Here is an 18,426-nt window from a genome sequence, read left to right on the forward strand (position 1 = left end):
TGGTCACCCTGTAAGTTTTTTTTCCCTCCATCTTCAAAATGGTATCTATCTATCTATCTATCTATCTATCTATCTATCTATCTATCTATCTATCTATCTATCTATTCTATTCTATTCTATTCTATTCTATTCTATGTATATACACTATATACACTTTCCTCACTGCACTGTTCACAAGGTCTGGGGGTTGAACGGAGCAAAATAAATCTGTCTTCTCAGCAGGAGAGGACACTGCAGCACCTCTTCTAGATGAAATCCTTCTCCTAGGATTTTAATAAAGAAACACGGCCACCCCTGTGCAAGAATAGATGGCAGGGTTGTTCAATTCTGCATAACAAAGAGCTGCGGCCTTCCCAGGGACAGCGTGCAACAGCCGGCGTGTGGTACGTGGCGTCAGGAAATTATTATCTTGTTCTTTTGTCCTGAGCACATCTCACGACACATCTTGTGTTATGAAGATGCGGAGACAAGCACATAAATTGATTCCTTCTTCCCAGAGTACAGATTACTGGTGGGTTAACAGAAACAAGCGGCAGCTAAAGGCCACAGAGTGAACAAATGGGTTATTCTTATTGTGCATGACCAGATCTGGGGTGTGTAGACTCAGAATGACAAAAAAAAAGGTTTCTCAATAAATTTATTTTGCACTGTTATGGATATTGTGTATTTGTTTTGCAATTTGATATTAAATGAATTGCAACTAACAATTCAGTGTTTTGCAAAGTTTTTTGCACAATTGGGACTGTTTCAGAGCATAAACAAATTGCCTCAGGATCTGTCCTCAATCTGACACACACACAGAAAAAATCATTGAGAGATTCTTGGAATTGCATTGTTCAGCCCGAAGTGAATAAACAGAGTTTAGAGAGGGTCATGGACGGAATGTTCAATGCCACGATACTACAAAGCTGCATCTGCCTAGATAAAAGAGCAAATTGAGATTAAAATTTTATTTTGTTCTTAAATTCCTCTCATTTTGGAACCTCCAACAAATGATTTTCACAAGGATACAGGTTTTTATTCGTGACCTCTGTTTTAGGGGAGATGATAGGATATTCAAGGCAAAACCTTCTAAAAAAAATTCACAGGGCAAGTTGGCTACGTTGCATACCTTCAGTGGTGCATGAATGGCAGAGAAAAAAGGATGGAACGAGAGCAGAAAGCCAGATAAGGCATGGCGGCCTTTGCTGCGTTGTTCCAAAAAAGCATGACCAGCTACCGTGCTCCTTTCACGTTTGCATTAATATCCCATCTTTGAACTCATGAATTAGACAGAGAGCTGCCTCCAGTGTCATGCTGGCGCAACAAACCCCAGCGCCACACGCTTTCAGCACCAGCAGTTGGTGATTCATGAATAACTAATGATGATTCTCAGCTGAGCGTTATTCTGAGCTTAAAAATAAAATGGGCCCGGATCTCAAGAAGGCCGTGCTGTCATGGCTGCCCACAGCTCACCAAGGGTGATGGTTAAAAGCAGTGCACAGTGTGCTGTGCTGCAGTGTTTCACAGTGACAATCACTTTACTTTCACTTCACTTCAAAATCAATTCAAATCTCCTAACATGTCTAATGAAGCAACATTCGCTGCCATAACACTTTCTCCAGAACTTCTCCAGTGCTGGACATTTTGTACGCCCATTAAGATGATCTCTTAAAGATCTGTTAAAGATCAGTGATCAGTTCAGTTGTCTTTCATTTTTGATAATTAAATAAAATAAAATTAAAATAGAACCGGACCTGATTGTGATGGAGAGAGACTGTGAAAAATGTCACGATTAGATTTCTATTAAACTTTCATTTACCTCTTATGGTGATGTCAATCAATGTCAGAAACAGTCCTGGACGAAACACAATCTGTTGTCATGGCACGGCAGTAATGTGTCTGCTTAGCTGCGGTGAAAAGTGTTGATGGAGTGATCCGTGCACCCGGAGGTCACCTCTCTGTAATGGCAGGTCCTGATGATGCATCTCGGGTAACAGCCCTGGAGACTCTGGCTGTTTGATGACGATCGCCACATTATCCATCAAAGGCAGATCCTTTTTTTTGGGTCATTCTTGTCTCTATTATTAAATCCCAGCTCTATTTTTCATTGCTCTTTATTGATTTTTCTTATGTGGTTTCAGTGTTGGTTTACAATGTCAACCCTTGCTTGAGTGTGATATTTCTGCCACATGCTCATAACAACCAGCAGAACAACAGAAATAACAATAAGATGCTGCACAGACACTTTGCTGTGTATGTGTGAGAGAATGACTTCCTCTACAGAACCACATATCAAAGTCAAAACGTTTTAATATTTTATTATCATGCTATATAGGTAGTCAGTAAACTTCATAGCTACATGTGAAGATGATGTGCAGGAATTGAGCCATGCTGTCAATGGGAGTGAGGACAGGAATATAAAAAAAAGAAGAGATTGGGAAAGTGGAGAAGGTAAATAGTACACAATGGTTCATAGAATCCAAAATGCATGAAAAATCTGAATAAAACAAAAAAATTAAAACACCCCTGCTCCCCGATTTCTCCCTCAGCTTCCCTCTAGCACCCTTACGCTTGGTGTGGGTGAGGTGCTAATGGGAGGGCTTCGGTGAACAACCAGTGTATTATTGGCAGCCAGCTGGGAGGCCTGTTTTAGGATTCAGCCAGAGGAGCGGTCTGCTGCACCAGCCAAGGCCTCTGGGGCCGAGCGCAGGATTAGAGTAATGATCCGCCGACACATCCGCCGCAAGCATGCAGGGCCGGGCGGAGCGGGCGAGAACGCGCTTACATCACGGGCTGGGCTACCTGCGCAACCTGCTTTCATATTATATCACGTCTGCGTCTCAGGACTCTGTAGACAGCCTCCCACTGGATTCCTTGCAGCAGATCCACCAGACAGACGTGTGGATTCCTCACACAGCAGCTTTTCCTGCGGAAACACAGTCGAAACAATTGGTGGCCCTTAAATTATCCACGTTTAGGGAAGGTCGAAGTAATGTCCAGTCCCCTAGATTTAAATCTGAAAAATAAAGCATTATCTGATTGCCCCTAGTGCTTTTAATACAGGTTGCTTTGCGTAAAGCAGATTATTCAAATAAAAAAAAAGGAGAGGAAGGAGATTAAGGTTTCGCGTGGAAATGAAACTCGACTGCTGCCGCTGGCCGAGCAGCGTGAATCATCTGGACGTCAGTTTGCGCCACGAACCCTCATAGGCTGAGCCGTATGCTGATTTGAGGGACGGGGACGTGGGGCTGCGGGGAGGGTGGGAGGCTGGTCAGGTTCCTCCGCGCGTCTGGCTGGCTGTCAGTCGCCGGTGCGGACTGCCTTTCTTTCTCTCTTCCTCCCCTTCCTCTCCGTGGGTTTGGAGATACCAGCGCGCCTTCTCGCTGCCATGCGCTCTCGGCCAGAACAGAGGGATCTGGGCACGACAGTGGGAACTATCGACTGAGGCTGCGGTCCGTTTTTCACCGACCAGATCTGCTTCTTCTTCTTTCTTTCTTTTTTTTTTTTTTTTGGAAAGGGGGGGAGAAAGCGGACACAAGGATGGTTTTGTGATGGGTGGTGGAAACGAGTCCGAGACAGATTCCCCCGTTTGTGGAAAGCAGACCGAGCAGAGAAGTTGCACGTCGGGAAAGGAAGGATTCGCACTTCTGAAGGGATTTTAAAACACGAGACAACAGGCGCAAACTGGCGTTGCGCGCCACGTCTTTTGGGATCGTACGTCGTTTTGGAGTTACGCACCTATTCGGATTTTGAAAACCAGAACCGACCCTTTGGAAGAAAAAAAATAAATAAATTCACACACACACCTGACCAGCACAGGAGACCGGACACATTCCCGATTCGTCCTGACTATGGAGAATTCGGTATAACATCTTCTCCTCTTTTTTTGGTCAGATGGCCGCGTTCACCATTTGTTCATAGGTTGTGAGCAGGCTCAGCGTTGATGCGATGGAAAAGCGGGGAGTCCACGGCGTCCTTTACTGCTTACTTCTCCACGCACCCCTGCTGCTCTGGGTAAACGGTGAGTAAACTTGACGGATGCTTTCTGTCGTTCGCGTGTTGCGCATTTTACTTTTTTTTTTTTATTTATTCGAAGCCCAGTTTGCGATTCTTTTTTTAATGAGTTGAGGCTGATCGACGAGTTTCTGTGTGTGTGTGTGTGTGTTTGTGTGTGTGTGTGTTTGGCTGACGGCACATTACGCACTGCTGTCTGTCCACTGTGCGCTGCTTGCGCCCCAGGGTTTTTTGGTGATAGCGGTGTAAAAAGTGCAACAGGACGCATGTGGAATTCCACCAAGAGCAGTGCTGTACACATGTGCACGACGATGGAGAGAGAGAGAGAATATCTTTAACCCCGACCAAACACTTTGGTCTCCAACGTCGGTTGATAGATGCTGATTAGATCAGACAGAATGAACTCAGGACGAATGTAACTGGTTCATTTTTTTTGATCGGTCTGCGTTTTTAATCCAACTTTGCACGACCAGACATCCCGATCCCGGCGCTGCTTCTCCACCCCGGAATAAAACGCACCGGGCGCCCTATTCCAGAATGAACCGCACCCGCTAACCAGTAACCCCGCTGTTCTCTCCGCACCAGCCACCTTCACTGAAGTGCCCAAGGATGTGAGTGTGGGCGAGGGGGAGGACATCGAGATGCCCTGCGCCTTCCGGGCGGTCGGGTCGTCGCCGTTCTCCCTGGAGATCCAGTGGTGGTACCTGAAGGAGGCCGCGCCTAAAGAACTGGCACACGAGCTGCAGATCAGCGCCCCGGCCAGCAGGGCCAAGGTAACCCCGGACACCCCCCTCATTTTCTTCTTCTTCTCGTATTCCGACATTTCAGACCACTTGTTGGGCATCTCACACACCGAAGCCCCAGAAGACGTGAGATCTGGGAACCCGGTCTCTGCCACGTCGCTGTCCGTGGTGCTGAATCCGAATCGCGGCTTTTGGAGAAACGCTACCAACAGAAATCACTTCGTCTCATTTCTAACAAGTTTTTCTGCTTTTTTCTTCTTCTTCTTTTTACCCAGGCTGCACCCCGAGATGCCACAAAAATAAGTGTAAGTATTAACACGCGTGTAATCCCTGATTAGATCATATTCACTTGCTGCCGGTAATTACGACGTGGATTTGGTCGGGATGAGGATAAACTTCATTACGGTAATTTGTCATGTTGATTCAGGGAACAAGCATTTAATCTCGATCGCTTTCATTTCTCCGCAGTCACACGCGACTAAAATCGCTCTAAAAATACCTGTATTATTTATGTCAGGATTGCATAATTAGCTTTCATGGAATTAAACCGGTTCGCACTGCACTGCAAGTTTTAATTGCATGAAGTTGTGTTTTTATCCTTACGAGGATCAATTAAAACGGGAAACTCCCGGCATGCAGTGCGCTGTGCTTGTATAGGTCCCGCCCCTCGTCGTGTTTTACCTGCAGGCCATGTTCAGCTTCTGTAAATGTCAACTGAAGCCGTAGCTACGGTTTTGTGGCTGTGTGCTCCGTGAAGTGACTTTATAGGTGTTTTTTTTTTTTTGTCTGTTTCTAGACGGTGCGGGTACAAGGCAGCGCCATTTCCCACAAGCTCAGCCTCTCCAAGGTCCGCAAAGAGGACGAAGGCGTGTACGAGTGCCGCGTTTCGGACTTGTACTCCGAAGAGACTCAGGAATACAAGGTCCAGGCCACCCTGCGGGTCATCCCACGCGACGGCATGGTGGCCGAGGAGGCGGTGTCGCACATCCAGAACCGCTGGCCGCTGCGCAACAGCAACAGCGCGGCCGGGGGACGGTCCACCTCGGAGCCGGGACCGGGTCGGGGAAAGCCTCGGGCGCCTCCCCCCGCCGACAGTGGCCCCGCTCCCGCCTCCGTAGCGACGACAGCCTCCGCAGTGAAGTCCTCAGCCTCTCCCCGGCCCGGCAAAGCGGCCATCCTCCGACAGCAGCATGGAGCCGGTGAGTGGAAATGCAACAGTGCCCCCTAGTGGTCGTGCTGCACGGTGCCGCCACGGAGTCCCGCAACTTACAGACCAGAAGTAGAAGAACTCGTACACAGTGTAGTACTGTAGTCTTCTCAACACAACGTTCCTTTCATATCAATATATTATGTAATTAAACTCATGGTAATTAAACTTGATACTTATATTATGCCATTGATACCATTAGATATTATAGCAATAGCAATGGTGGCCAAGCTGCAAATTCTTTGCTAATGATTCATGTGCATTGGTGTCTTTATTAAATTCTGCATGTGGGGCTTTAAAGGGGATTAAGATTGCGTGAAATCTACCGCGCTGACGCAGACAGGTCTGCTCGCCACGGCGATGCACGGGAGTAATAGCCTTGAGCTGATCTCACACACTGTGTGCACCTCTGCCGATCGATGAAGCACCTTCCTGAATAATCACATTTCGCAGATGCCCAGGAAGGTTTAATTTGCCGTTGTGCCATATCATTCGCATGTCTGCTGATGCAGTGGGAGGCCCGAATCTCGTGTGTGCAGGTGTGTGGCTCTGTGTGTGTTGCTTGTGTTGCTTTAGTTTGTAAGAAATAGACAAATGGGGAGAATGTTGAAAGCTGTCTGAAAGCTGAAGATGAAGACTAAGAGTGGCATTATTTCTGATGGATGCTTTGTACAAAGCAGCATTCCGTAACTATGTGGTTGTGACTTGGTCTTAGCTTTGTACCTAGTCATGGATTCTCCTCTATAGGATTGTGGTGTTGAAATCATTGCCGCGTCAAGAACTGCAAGTAGCGTTTCTCAATCAGCATACGTTAATGCTGAGCTGAGATGCCTGTTGCTTGGTCCTCCCCCTAACACTGTTTGCTATGTAGACATCATATTTTCATATTTTCACCTTCTCTCATCACGTGAGACCTTAGAATAAGTGCACAAATACCTGTTGGCATATAGAAACCCCCAAATGAGTCAGGGGTCAGCCATATTTTAAATGGTCATACCCCCCTGACATTAGAGCTTTCTGTAATACAAGTAGCACAGATCACTGTCCAAAGGACTGCTACACCTTGAATAATGACACATTGTAATGAAAACCTGGTTCTTTTCAGTTACATGGAATGAATAAACTAGAAAATAAATATTTCCCAATAACTTAAAATCGGTGTTTGATTAATATAGAATGAATACTCAATGAATACTCAAATAATGATGTCTGAAAGGTAGACATTTTTTGAGATCATCGATTTTTTTTTTTCCCCCCAAGTAAGCCTCACAAACATCGCTGGGCCCCTTTCTCGAGAGGCAGCCATATTGTCTGGGCTTGGAAATGATGCCAGGCAACTGGTGGCGCAGGCACAATATGATGCGCCGCTCTGTGTTGAGCCGCTGCTGATGCCAAGGCTGCCATCTTGATCCTCCGATGTGCATGAGAGTTGGCTGGAGCAGGTTAAATGGCCACTTGTGGAGCCTGGCATCGCGTGCGGCCAGGCTAGTCGTCCATGAAGCAAGACCGCACGGCAGCCATTTGGTGAGCTGGCCGGACATTACAAGGCATCCCTCTTTGTCACGATCCCAACTTGTTTTTGTCATTTCTTCCGTGAGGTACCACACATCATAGCCTTACTTTCATGGTTCGTGATCTATTGCTGCGGATCGTAGGAGATGATGAACCGTATGCAGTTGTACGGCTATGGCAGCGATCTTTTCAATGTTTGAGTAAAAGAGCCTTTTTTTTTTTTTTTGCCCATGTCTGCATTTCTTTTCAGCCCTTTGAGGTTGATTGTGAAGTGGGATGGTTTCAAATCAGACTGATTGCTCAGGGTCAAGCGTATCCCTATGCAGACGTTCACCCTGCCATATAGGCTACTGTGTGTCTTCTATGAATACATATTTATTTATATCTGTGTGTGTCTTTCACAAGTCAAATACAGTAAGTGCCTCGCATGCACAAGATCTGGAATTTGTCTTGGCCTTTGCTTTAATTTTTTTTTTCACACTCTCCCAAGCAAGTCGTTCAAAGTATTTGTCATCAGATCATGAAGGTGAAAGAGCACCATGGCACATTTGAAAAATTGCCCCTATCAATTCTGCCCACAGTAACTGTGTGTGTGTGTGTGTGTGTGTGTGTGTGTGTGTAATGGAGGAATGACTCTCCCACTATCCCCCATCACATACCAAATATATATATACACTGTGTGTGTGTGTGTGTGTGTGTGTGTGTGTGTGTGTGTGTGTGTGTGCACGCACATCTGTCACTTTTCCACAATGTCATCTCAGTGAGTGGCAGAAACAATTAATAATAAAGGGGAAATGCCACAGGCTGCCTGCTGATAAGCCGGGCCCTCTGCACACTGTCACGGCATCAAATTGCCTCTCACTTTCTCTTGGTTTTATTTTTTATTATTATTTATTTATTGAAGAGCGGCGCGTGATAAATGCTTTCGACTTTTCACAGGGATTCGGCTACCTGGAGCCTCATTGTACCACAGAGTGACAAATACAGTGTATTAAAAATAGCATTTACCACCCTGCTCACAGAGCTTCTCAGAGCCCCCCAAAACACACACACACACACACACACTAACACAGAATGCCCTTGGCTGAGCCAGGCCTGGTTATCTGGGCCAATGCGGTCCATAACCAGGCCACATACGAGCAGTTAAGGTTAAGGGATTGTTACTGGGCCCAGAAATGTTTTCGCTGCTGAAGCCGAGCGTCCAACACTTGTCTGCTCTATTTGGGCCGTCCGTCAGCTGCCGTTGCCAGATGTGGGCCAGATCATTATTAATGGGAGCCACGTTATTTAAATATATACTGTAAAGGTGGAGCGACCTTGGTGTACCTCAGTTAGGGGGAGTGAAAGTGAGAGAGGGAGACAGGAATTCCTGATAAATGAGAATCGCTGAAGGAAAAAAATGCTTCTGAGCGGGTACACTGTATGGAATTTAGATATGATTTTCCCTTCATAAAATCAAAGAATAATTGTTTTATCATATTTATCATATATAATTGTTTAACCATCACCCTTGGTGAGCAGTGGGCAGCCATGACAGGTACCCGGGGAGCAGTGTGTGGGGACGCTGATTTGCGCAGTGGCACCTCAGTGGCACCTTGGTGGAGCCGGGATTCAAACCGACAACCTTCTTATTACGGGGCCGCTTCCATAACCTTAACATAAAGGTTTGGACGTCTTTACATTTGTGTTATGCTTTATTCATACATTCCTCATTATTCTTCTCCTAAAGAACCTCAAAAAAAAAGAAATGTCCAGTTATGTTTTTATTTAAAACCTTTGGTTCTGTACATCGATTAATGTAGTTTCACTGAGTAACATTGTGGATCTATAGTGGTGATCTCTGGAGCATGTAGGGCATTTGGCTTTGAAACTGTCAATTTTTAAAAGCTGCTTCATAATTCTTGTACTGTTTTTGATTGTACATTTTGATTTTGATTTTTTTTTTTTTGTGTGTGCTTTTGGTAGTTTCCCACTGCCTAAAAAAACTACTTGAAATTTAAGGTCTTCAATCATACATGTGCAAATCAATTGAGAGTGGATAGATAGATAGATAGATAGATAGATAGATAGATAGATAGATAGATAGATAGATAGATAGATAGATAGATAGATAGATAGATAGATAGATAGATAGATAGATAGATAGATAGATAATTCAGCATTAAGAACATAAGTCATGAGCAAGCATGGTGAACAAGCAGTTGCTGATTGTCGTACCTGTCAACATGTTTTGCTTTGTGGACCAACCTGTAGCTCCTTGAGGTTCCTCAATGGAACATTGTCCAAAGTCCTGTTTGGCAGGACAAGATTACACATGCTTAAACCGCACTCTATAAATTGTCTATAATTCTCTTGTGGTTTTTGTATGGATCATCAGAGTCAAGACCAGGCTACTCAGCACTGAGGGTTTTAAATTATACAGAAGAATACATATCGCCATGTTGATATTTCTACCGCTAGTATAATAGATATATCTGAATGAAATGATCCAGCATCATCTTTTACCTGGGCTCAGCCTTGTCTGAGCCTGTTATTTATGGAATTGTTCTGATATTGAAAAGGTCATCATGTTGCAGCTATGTCTGAAATGCCATGGTCAGCCGGCTGCACCGCAGCCATCGTTTTTTCTTTCTTTTTTTATTTGTAGAAATTAAACTATACATAGATCAGCCATAACTTTACAAGTACCATGTTGAATATCATGTTCATCTTGTTAGAGTGGCACCTGACAGTGGGTGAGTTATACCTGGGATGAACAAGCATTGGGATTTGAGAAGGGCCTTCTTCACCTTTTCTTTTACATCGTATGGATGAAACACGTGGCACCAGGATGCGCTATGGGGAGAAGGCAAGCCAGCAGAGGCTTGATGCTTTGTGGGAAATGGTTTTCTTAGACACCCACCACCTACCTATGTAATGTTGCTGACCAAGTATCACCTTCTTGGAAGACGTGCAGTTTTAGCAGCACAACGGTTTTGACGATACGGTTCGCAATCCAACCAAGAATCAGCAGGATGCGCTGGAACGACAAGACCGTTCCATGGAGGTGCCACCTCCCTACTTACAGGACTTAAAGGATCTGCTGCTGACAGCTTGGTGCCAGATACCGCAGCATACGACAGAGGTCCAGCGGCAACTATAGCTGGGACATGACTGTTTTGGCACTCGGTCAATATTAGGCGAGTGGTCATAATGTTAAGGCTGCGGTTTACTATTTGGTCTTTCTGAATCCCCCCGCTTGACACATGCCATCTGTATTGTGATTTATTGGCTGCCAGCTTGTGTGCAGGCCCTCTGCACAATGCCAGACAGAAGACAGATGGAGCACGTGTCACCCCGGACCGTCCTGAATGTGGCGGCTAACTGCAACGTGGCACTTCGTGGAGGGGGACTGTGCGGCGCGTTAAGCAATGCTGATTCCTGCAAAGCATCTTTAATATAAAGTGGAATATAGCGGGATGCTAAACTAATACGTTGTAATGCTCAGTGCAGATGGCATCATTTAAATCAACAGTTGAAAAGATTTTCTGTGACTGTGAGAAGGGGAGTTGGTGTATCACTGTGAGTGTGTGTGTGTGTGTGTGTGTGTGTGTGTGTGTGTGTGTGTATCACTGTAGTGTTTGGCAGGTGAGGCGATGCTGGGCTGGCCGATGGGCTGACAGAAGGGGAGAGGGAAAGAAGGATGGGATGAGGATATGAAGGGACTGGGAGGACAACCTGGCATGGGCCACAGCACACAACAGCTCAGTCTCTAATGCGCTTACCCACAATGCACCGCACTGCCCGCCACCTCAGGTGACCTTGGCATCTCGTGGCAAGTGCGTGTGTCTGCAGACGAACAGCTGTCTCAGTCGCTCGGTAGGCGGCCCGCCAACCTCATCCTGCTTTATTTTCTCGATCAGCGCGAACGCGTTTGTCGTCTACCTAACATCGCGGGGTCGCCGACGCTCCATCGCCCGAGCCGGGCCGGCGCGGCCCTCGCAGACGCGTTAGTCATCATTTCTCTGCTAATGCGGTAGAGAAAAACGGGTGACGAGGCGCCGGGTAAGATGGAGTGTTTGCGCAGCTCGACCGCGTGGGAAGCAGGTGTTAATTGTTTCTCTCGTCTGCCCTACGAGCGCCGGTCCCGCACCGGGGAAATTACGCATATCCACCAGGCTGCTCTTCTCTCCTCCTCTCTTTTTCCTCGGTTGAGCCGTTTGCTCTTAACAGCATTGGTGTGCGACTCGCTTTCAGTGGGAGGAGAAGCACAGAGAGGTGAAGACAACAGATGTTTGGCGGAACGAACCGGTCCTACCGCCGCGCACTCTCCGCATTTCCGGCCTCCGCTCCGGGCCTGTGCGGCTCATTGCGGTTCACGTATCTGTTCTTTCTCTTCGGCGTGCCATGAAGACGGTTCTTCTGTTCGTTCAAGATGCTCTGATGCGGTCAGCTCTATTGCCCAGGGAGGCTGAAAGAAAGTCTGCAGTTTTAGATGCAAAAGAAAGGTCTGTTTGTCCCCATTTTAACCGGCAGAACAAAGCCAACCGTCAATATGGACGTTGCTCCTTTGTTAGCTGAGCGCGGTCAATAATCCCCTTTTCCGAATGCGAACGCTCATCTTTTGTTCTGCGGCTCTCCTTGCGACTTTGCTCCTGTGTATCGGTCCCTTGTCTCCTTGCATTTCATTTTTCGCCATTTTCTCTGGTCACCTTCACCCACCTCCATCCGCCGTTTCATCCGGCCATTTACACATTTACACCGCATGATCCCAGATTCTGTGCGCTTCAAAGGTCGGTGGCACGTTGCTCATTTTATCACCGTGTTCCACATCCTCAAAGCAAAATCTGTTTTTGCATGTGTCTCTACCTGGTCAGGGTGGTGTCGGTGTGTTGCATTTTTAAACAATATTTAAGAAATGGCATAAATATCGGTTGTTGGCTGGTTTATATCACTGTACACTGGCCACTGTTGGCATTGGCTATAACAGTGGATTATTTTTTTCGATCTTGTGGTGTTCCGGGCTGGTTGGTTTAATTACATGTAATGTTTTTTTTTCCTTTTTTGCTCTTTACAGGGTTCCTACGGTCATTAAAAACCTTGAAAAGTCATGGAATTTGACACATGAATGTATTGCACAGTACGAAAAATGTCTTTCTTGATTTGCAACTACATTTACATTTACAGCATTTTATCAGACGCCCTTATCCAGAGCGACTTACAATCAGTAGTTACAGGGACAGTCTCCCTGGAGCAATTTAGGGTTAAGTGTCTTGCTCAGGGACACAATGGTAGTAAGTGGGATTCGAACCCGGGTCTGCTGGTTCATAGGCGAGTGTGTTACCCACTAGGCTACTACCACCCCTACAACGTTTAAAATTCTTCTGTTCTCAAGCAGTCATTGCACATGGTCTTCCCCATCTTCAGGCCAAACTCCCAGCGTCCCAGGAGACCTGCCTGAGGTCACCATCACAGTGCTGACTTGAAACCTCTCAAATTTATAATGTGAGACATTCACCCAGAAGTCAGTGGGACACATGTTCCTCCTAAAGGGACCAGAAAGACCTTATGCGTGTCACCTCAAATGAATGTCTCTTATGAAGACATTCTGCCAGTGACATCTCAGGCCGCTGCCATATCTTCCTTACCATGTGCCACTGGGCTCAGGCAGAGTGGACTGGAAATCTTCACAGGCATCTCTTTCTCTCCAGCGTCCTCATTTCTTTTAGGATTTACAAAATGCTTCCCCATCTGCTTTGTTTTTATGCCTTCTTTGGGCACGATAAGGATAAATTCTATCTTGTGTAAACTTCAGTATGTGTGTTTCTGTGTGATAAAGCGAGAGAGAGAGAGATGATGGTTGAATTGTAAAATCTCCCAAGCAACATGTTTTATGTTGACACTAGATAAATTGGAGGATAGTGGAGTTATTCTCTGGCTGCAACGTCCCTTAATGGAGATTGAATCTTGTGTGAGGGGACGTGCTTCACGGCTGCAGACTTCATTAAATGCACTTTAATTAGAACGCAAACAGGGAGTTCGAGATATAAGATAGAGGTCTGCATTGTTTCCATTGTGCCATTTGCCAGTTTTTCATTGGTTTAAAGTCATGTGAAAAGGGAGAGTTTTTTTCACATAAGTAGAGCCGTATCTGTTCTAGGAAAATTAAAATTTACATTACAAATGTAAAAAATAGGAACCATTATGACAACAAAATAATTGAGAAACTAGTAAAGCATGATCTCAGCAGCACGTCCATGCTGGTTAACCAGCATAAACAGCTAGAAAAGACATTTGGTCATTCAAAAGACAGTAAACACAGGACCAATGAAAACTACCAGTGGTCTTTTTTTGGGGGGGGTCACGTTTTTATGAAATTAACCTTGAGAAGAACTGACATTAAAATTAAATATTTGGCGGTAATGTGTGACAAGTGCCAAATAACTTTTTGCCCATTATTATTATTATTATAGCTATAATGTCAACAATGGCCTGGGTCACACTGGGAGACTTTAGCCGATTTGTGGTTTTGTTCGTTGATTCAATCAGCTGAGCTTAGTTAAATCTCCTCTATCTCACTGAACCAAGAGATTTTAATTGTGTGAGAAGTGACCCGAGCCGTGCAGAGGTCAGCTGGGTTGAGGTGACGAGGAGACTTGCCCTGCAGTCCATGTATGCAGGTAGGCCATGATTAAGGCCCTGTAAATGCATGCATCAGTACAAGCAACATTAATAGGCATGTGTTGCCATGTGTTTGGTGACTTTTTGCTGTTTTATTGTCTTTTTTTATGTTAATGTGAGGACTACTATGGAATATGCAGACAAATTAATACAATTTGAAAAGCACCCTTTGGTGTAATGTAATTTAAAAAGAAATGTCTTGAAACTTATGTTTACAAGACATTTCAGTCAAAGTCAAGTCAAAGTCAGCTTTATTGTCATTGCCACATGTACAGGACATACAGAGAATTGAAATTGCGTTACAAGTAACATTAAAATACAAACAGTAACATTTAAATACAACAATGACATTAAATACAAGGGTATAAAAATCAGGGTCCAATACAGGGTCGTCGTCCCCCCGATGCGTGTACTTCCCTTTATATTAGTTACATCTGGGGCTGTCCAGGGGCTTAAACTCTGGTCCTGCTTTAAACGCGCTGGTGGCTTGAGATAGACGGGGGAGAAATGAGATGTTTGTTATGCAGTGTGTGGCCTACAGCGCCGCTCAGTTCACCGGCCTGTGTTACAGAACATCGACTTTAATTAGACACAAAACCGGCGTTCGTCGCGGAGCTGCACCGCGAGGGGGAAATGCCATGGCTGGGGCTGTTGGTATTTCATTTAATTGATTGATTTCTTTTGCATTCCACTTCAGGAACAATCCCACATATGCTACTCATTAAGGGAGAGTTCTGCCACATTGTAAGACGTAGGAAACTTTTCCAGACCTTTCATTGATATTGATCAATTGATATTGATCTCAGTTTATCCCCTTGATAAAAACTAAGCAAATGTACGTAATGTATTTATTGTAATGTGAAGGCAGAGAATAAGTCAACTATTGTAAAACTAGGTCTTACATAATAAGACAATGAATACATTCTGGACCAAACACCGAACAGTGTGCACAATGGCTTTTTTTCTGCTTCTTTTGAACAAGTATACGGAATTCTGCGCGTTTTTGAGAATTCTCTGTGTGTCTGGTTCTGTTCTATAATGAAGACAGCTGGCTGCCCTCCAGAGCGCTCGTGTAAAGCACGCTTTTTAGCGGTGTACGTGTGAAGGGCCAGCCTTGCGTAGCCTCTTCATCTGTTTGGGGACGAGGGACGGGCTGGAGCTCTGAGCGATGGGCCAAAGGGAAAATAGCAGCTACGGTAAACAGACGGGCATTTCACACTCTGAATGCCAGTCACTCGCTCGCTGTTAAGTAACAAATTGTGTGTGTATATGTGTGTCTTGAGTTTGCGTGTGCACATTTACAAAGCATCCATCTGGATTCCCCTTTTGTCTGATTGTAAAGGAGCGAGAAAGGTCGTGTCGCGGCGTGCTTCTCCGACTCCCAGGTTGGTAAAAAACGCCCGGGCGGGGCAGCGTCCGTTGATCGTCCCGCTGGAGAGGAAATGAGAAGCCGCACACAATGGCCGCTCCATTCCGAGCCGGAGAATAGCGATGGGCTTCATATCCTGTTTAAGGCCGCGCGGCCGGATCGCTGCGTGGAACCGGGGCTCACCTCGGAGCCGCAATTTGCATTTCTGACCTGGCAGCAGAAGGCGGGGATTGAAGAATGCTGAGGCGCTGAGCCTTTTCACTCTTTTAAAGCTGCCATTCGGAAAGCCTCTGCGGCGTGAAGCGCTGAGCATTTCACTCATTCAACAAAGTTTTTGAGCTCTGGATCTCATATTTCACCTTCTCTTTAAAATACCAGCGGCCGAGGAGCTATTTAATAATCGAAGATTTATTAATTAGATGTGCATACGTGAATGCAGCTAATAATAATAAAAAAAGTAAGTAAAGTGAAGTGATTGTCACATGTGATACACAGCAGCACAGCACACGGTGCACACAGTGAAATTTGTCATTTGCATTTAACCCATCGCCCTGAGTGAGCAGTGGGCAGCCATGACAGGTGCCCGGGGAGCAGTGTGTGGGGACGGTGCTTTGCTCAGTGTTTTATAATATAATATAAAACAGTCGCATGTGTTTTAAAGGAGAGCTGCGAAATGCAATCGCGCATCAGATGGTCACTCCCTTAATTGAAATTGTCAATTATTGATTTTGCAACATTTCAAAATCGATGCAGTTGAATTTCAGCTTTCAGACGGATGCATATTGATTACAGCAAAGTGTGTGTTTGCCAGGAAAAGTATGCAGTGTGCCCGATTCTCTCTGATTTCTGGTGTCTTCTTTTGTTGGACCAGGTTCTGGAGCCATGACCACAACTGAGCCACTCCTGTATATCACCCTGCTGTTCCTGCATAAGCTCCTCCCCTTCCTGTTAGGCCACTAAGAGACTTCAACCAAACAATGACCCACAGCGTTCTCACTTTATGTACCAAACAACAAAGGGAAATATATATATAAATATATATAAATATATACCGTTATGGCACATCACTGAGGAAGAAGCGACAGCTGGGGAAGGAGAAAGACTTTGGGGGATATATGACGGAGTGAGATGGATGGCGGTCTTCTTTTCTGGACTCATGGGGGACATGCCATGCAAACAGAGGCTAGAAGGGGCTGCGTGTAAAGCATGATGTAATACAGGGGAGTATTTGTGAATAAGAGCTTCACACTTGTGTCATACACATTACCGACATCCACCAAACGCTGAATCCAGTTTCCAAATACTAGTGTTTGCCCTGCAGAATGCATGGCTCTTAATTTATCTTTCCGTGGAATTCCATTTTTTTTTTTTTTTTTTGGGTGAGGGTTGTTTTTTTTATTTTTTTTAACTTTCCCATACTACTGCTATTCATATCACAATTTTTTCATTTTTATTTATTTGATTGTATCTAATGTTCTCCCTGGCATATTGATTTCTGGTTTTAAGATTCCATATTATTATCTTTCCTTTTTTTTCTTTTTTTTTTGCATGAACTGTTGATCAGTTTCAGTTCTGAGGAATCACAGACGAGTTTGTCAGTGTCAGCTCTACCCACTGTGGCCCTGCCATCCGGTTTCTTTCGAAACATCTTTTTTTCTTTCCATGATGTACAAAAAGACGACATTATATATTTTCATTAAACAAGGCACACGTTTCCATAGTTGTTGTTAGTCACCTTCAATAATGTTTATTTTTATTACAAATATGGTGATCAAGGTATGACATTCATTTATAAAAAAGATATGAAAAAAATCTTGGTATGTTGCCAACACCAGTTGAAATAAAGGTTGTTTTTTTAATGATTACTTGTTTTTTTAATGATTACTTACAATTTTGTATGATTACTTGAATTCAATATGAGTACTATTCATAATGTCATCTAAATGCTATGTCAACAGATCATTAACATATCAAGTTTATGTGAGTAGTCCAATTGAGCTTCTAAATGTAAGGTATGAATATCAAAATGAAATCAAACTTTTTTTTGGTTATAAGAGAGAAAAGCAAGTTGAGAAACATATTAGTGCAATATCTAGTTTTTAAAATGAATTATTTCATAATGAAAATGAGCACCTAGAATACAAAAAAAATCTATAGAGATTGTAGTCTTTCACTCGGACCAAGGACGCTTGCAGTGTTCACAGTGTGCCTGACGCGTGTTCTGAAGGTAAATGGCTCTACTGCACAGAGCAGACGGCACCACAGCACCTCCAGAGTGACGCGGGCTCGGAGGATTTCTTCCAGCCGGACAGGCCCACATGCGGTGGAAGAGAAGTCCCTCGTTGCAGATCATCTAATAACCAAGTGGTGAGAGTGTGGAGGCGCATGTTACACACGGCTCTTTATTATCTCATTACCCCTCACCCCCTTTCACACACAGGAAAATAACAATAAAACAAATAAGCACTGATCCCATTCTGTTCTGCCCTAATAAGCTTTACAGTGAGTGGAATGTCACAATTTCCTGAGCCGATGCTCACACGGCACAGTCTTCTCACATCTTTATAAATAAAACTTACCACTTCTGATAGCATGTATTTATTGTCCGAGTGTAAATTAATAATACGCAATGAAGTCGATATAAAGCATGGACATTTACATTTACAACATTTATCAGACGCCCTTGTCCAGAGTGACTTACATCAGTAGTAACAGGGACTGTCCCCCTGGAGGCACAATGGTAGTGAGTGGGGTTTGAACCTGGGTCTTCTGCGAGTATCTTACCCACCAGGCTACTACCACCCGAATAAACTGATCTGTGTGGTAGTGGCCAGAAGGCCAGGAAGTCACAGGTTCAAACCCCACTGTGTCCCGGAGCAAGACGTCTAATCCAATTGTAAGTCGCCCTGTATGAGGGTGTCTGATAAATGTAAATGAAT

At 44.7% G+C, this 18,426-nt stretch overlaps 1 protein-coding gene across 1 annotated transcript; it reads left to right on the plus strand.

The window, feature by feature from the left end:
* The first annotated feature begins 3,285 nt into the window (after window positions 1-3,285).
* vstm2b (V-set and transmembrane domain containing 2B) lies at window positions 3,286-17,352 on the plus strand. Its single transcript, XM_028955671.1, has 5 exons — window positions 3,286-4,003; window positions 4,582-4,769; window positions 5,015-5,044; window positions 5,536-5,938; window positions 16,359-17,352. Exons 1-5 carry the CDS (start codon window positions 3,931-3,933, stop codon window positions 16,445-16,447), a joined length of 783 nt encoding a protein of 260 aa, XP_028811504.1. The 5' UTR covers window positions 3,286-3,930; the 3' UTR covers window positions 16,448-17,352.
* Window positions 17,353-18,426: the final 1,074 nt, after the last annotated feature.

The sequence above is a fragment of the Denticeps clupeoides genome, chromosome 16 (assembly GCF_900700375.1).
Source record: "Denticeps clupeoides chromosome 16, fDenClu1.1, whole genome shotgun sequence".
Taxonomy (NCBI): Eukaryota; Metazoa; Chordata; class Actinopteri; order Clupeiformes; family Denticipitidae; genus Denticeps; species Denticeps clupeoides.

Bases quoted from the DNA above. Each gene is read 5' to 3' on its own strand.
- vstm2b (XM_028955671.1), top strand. From the start codon at position 3,931: ATGGAAAAGCGGGGAGTCCACGGCGTCCTTTACTGCTTACTTCTCCAC. The intron at 4,770-5,014 runs GTAACCCCGGAC...CTTTTTACCCAG, and splicing joins CCCCGGCCAGCAGGGCCAAG to GCTGCACCCCGAGATGCCAC. The intron at 5,045-5,535 runs GTAAGTATTAAC...GTCTGTTTCTAG, and splicing joins GAGATGCCACAAAAATAAGT to ACGGTGCGGGTACAAGGCAG.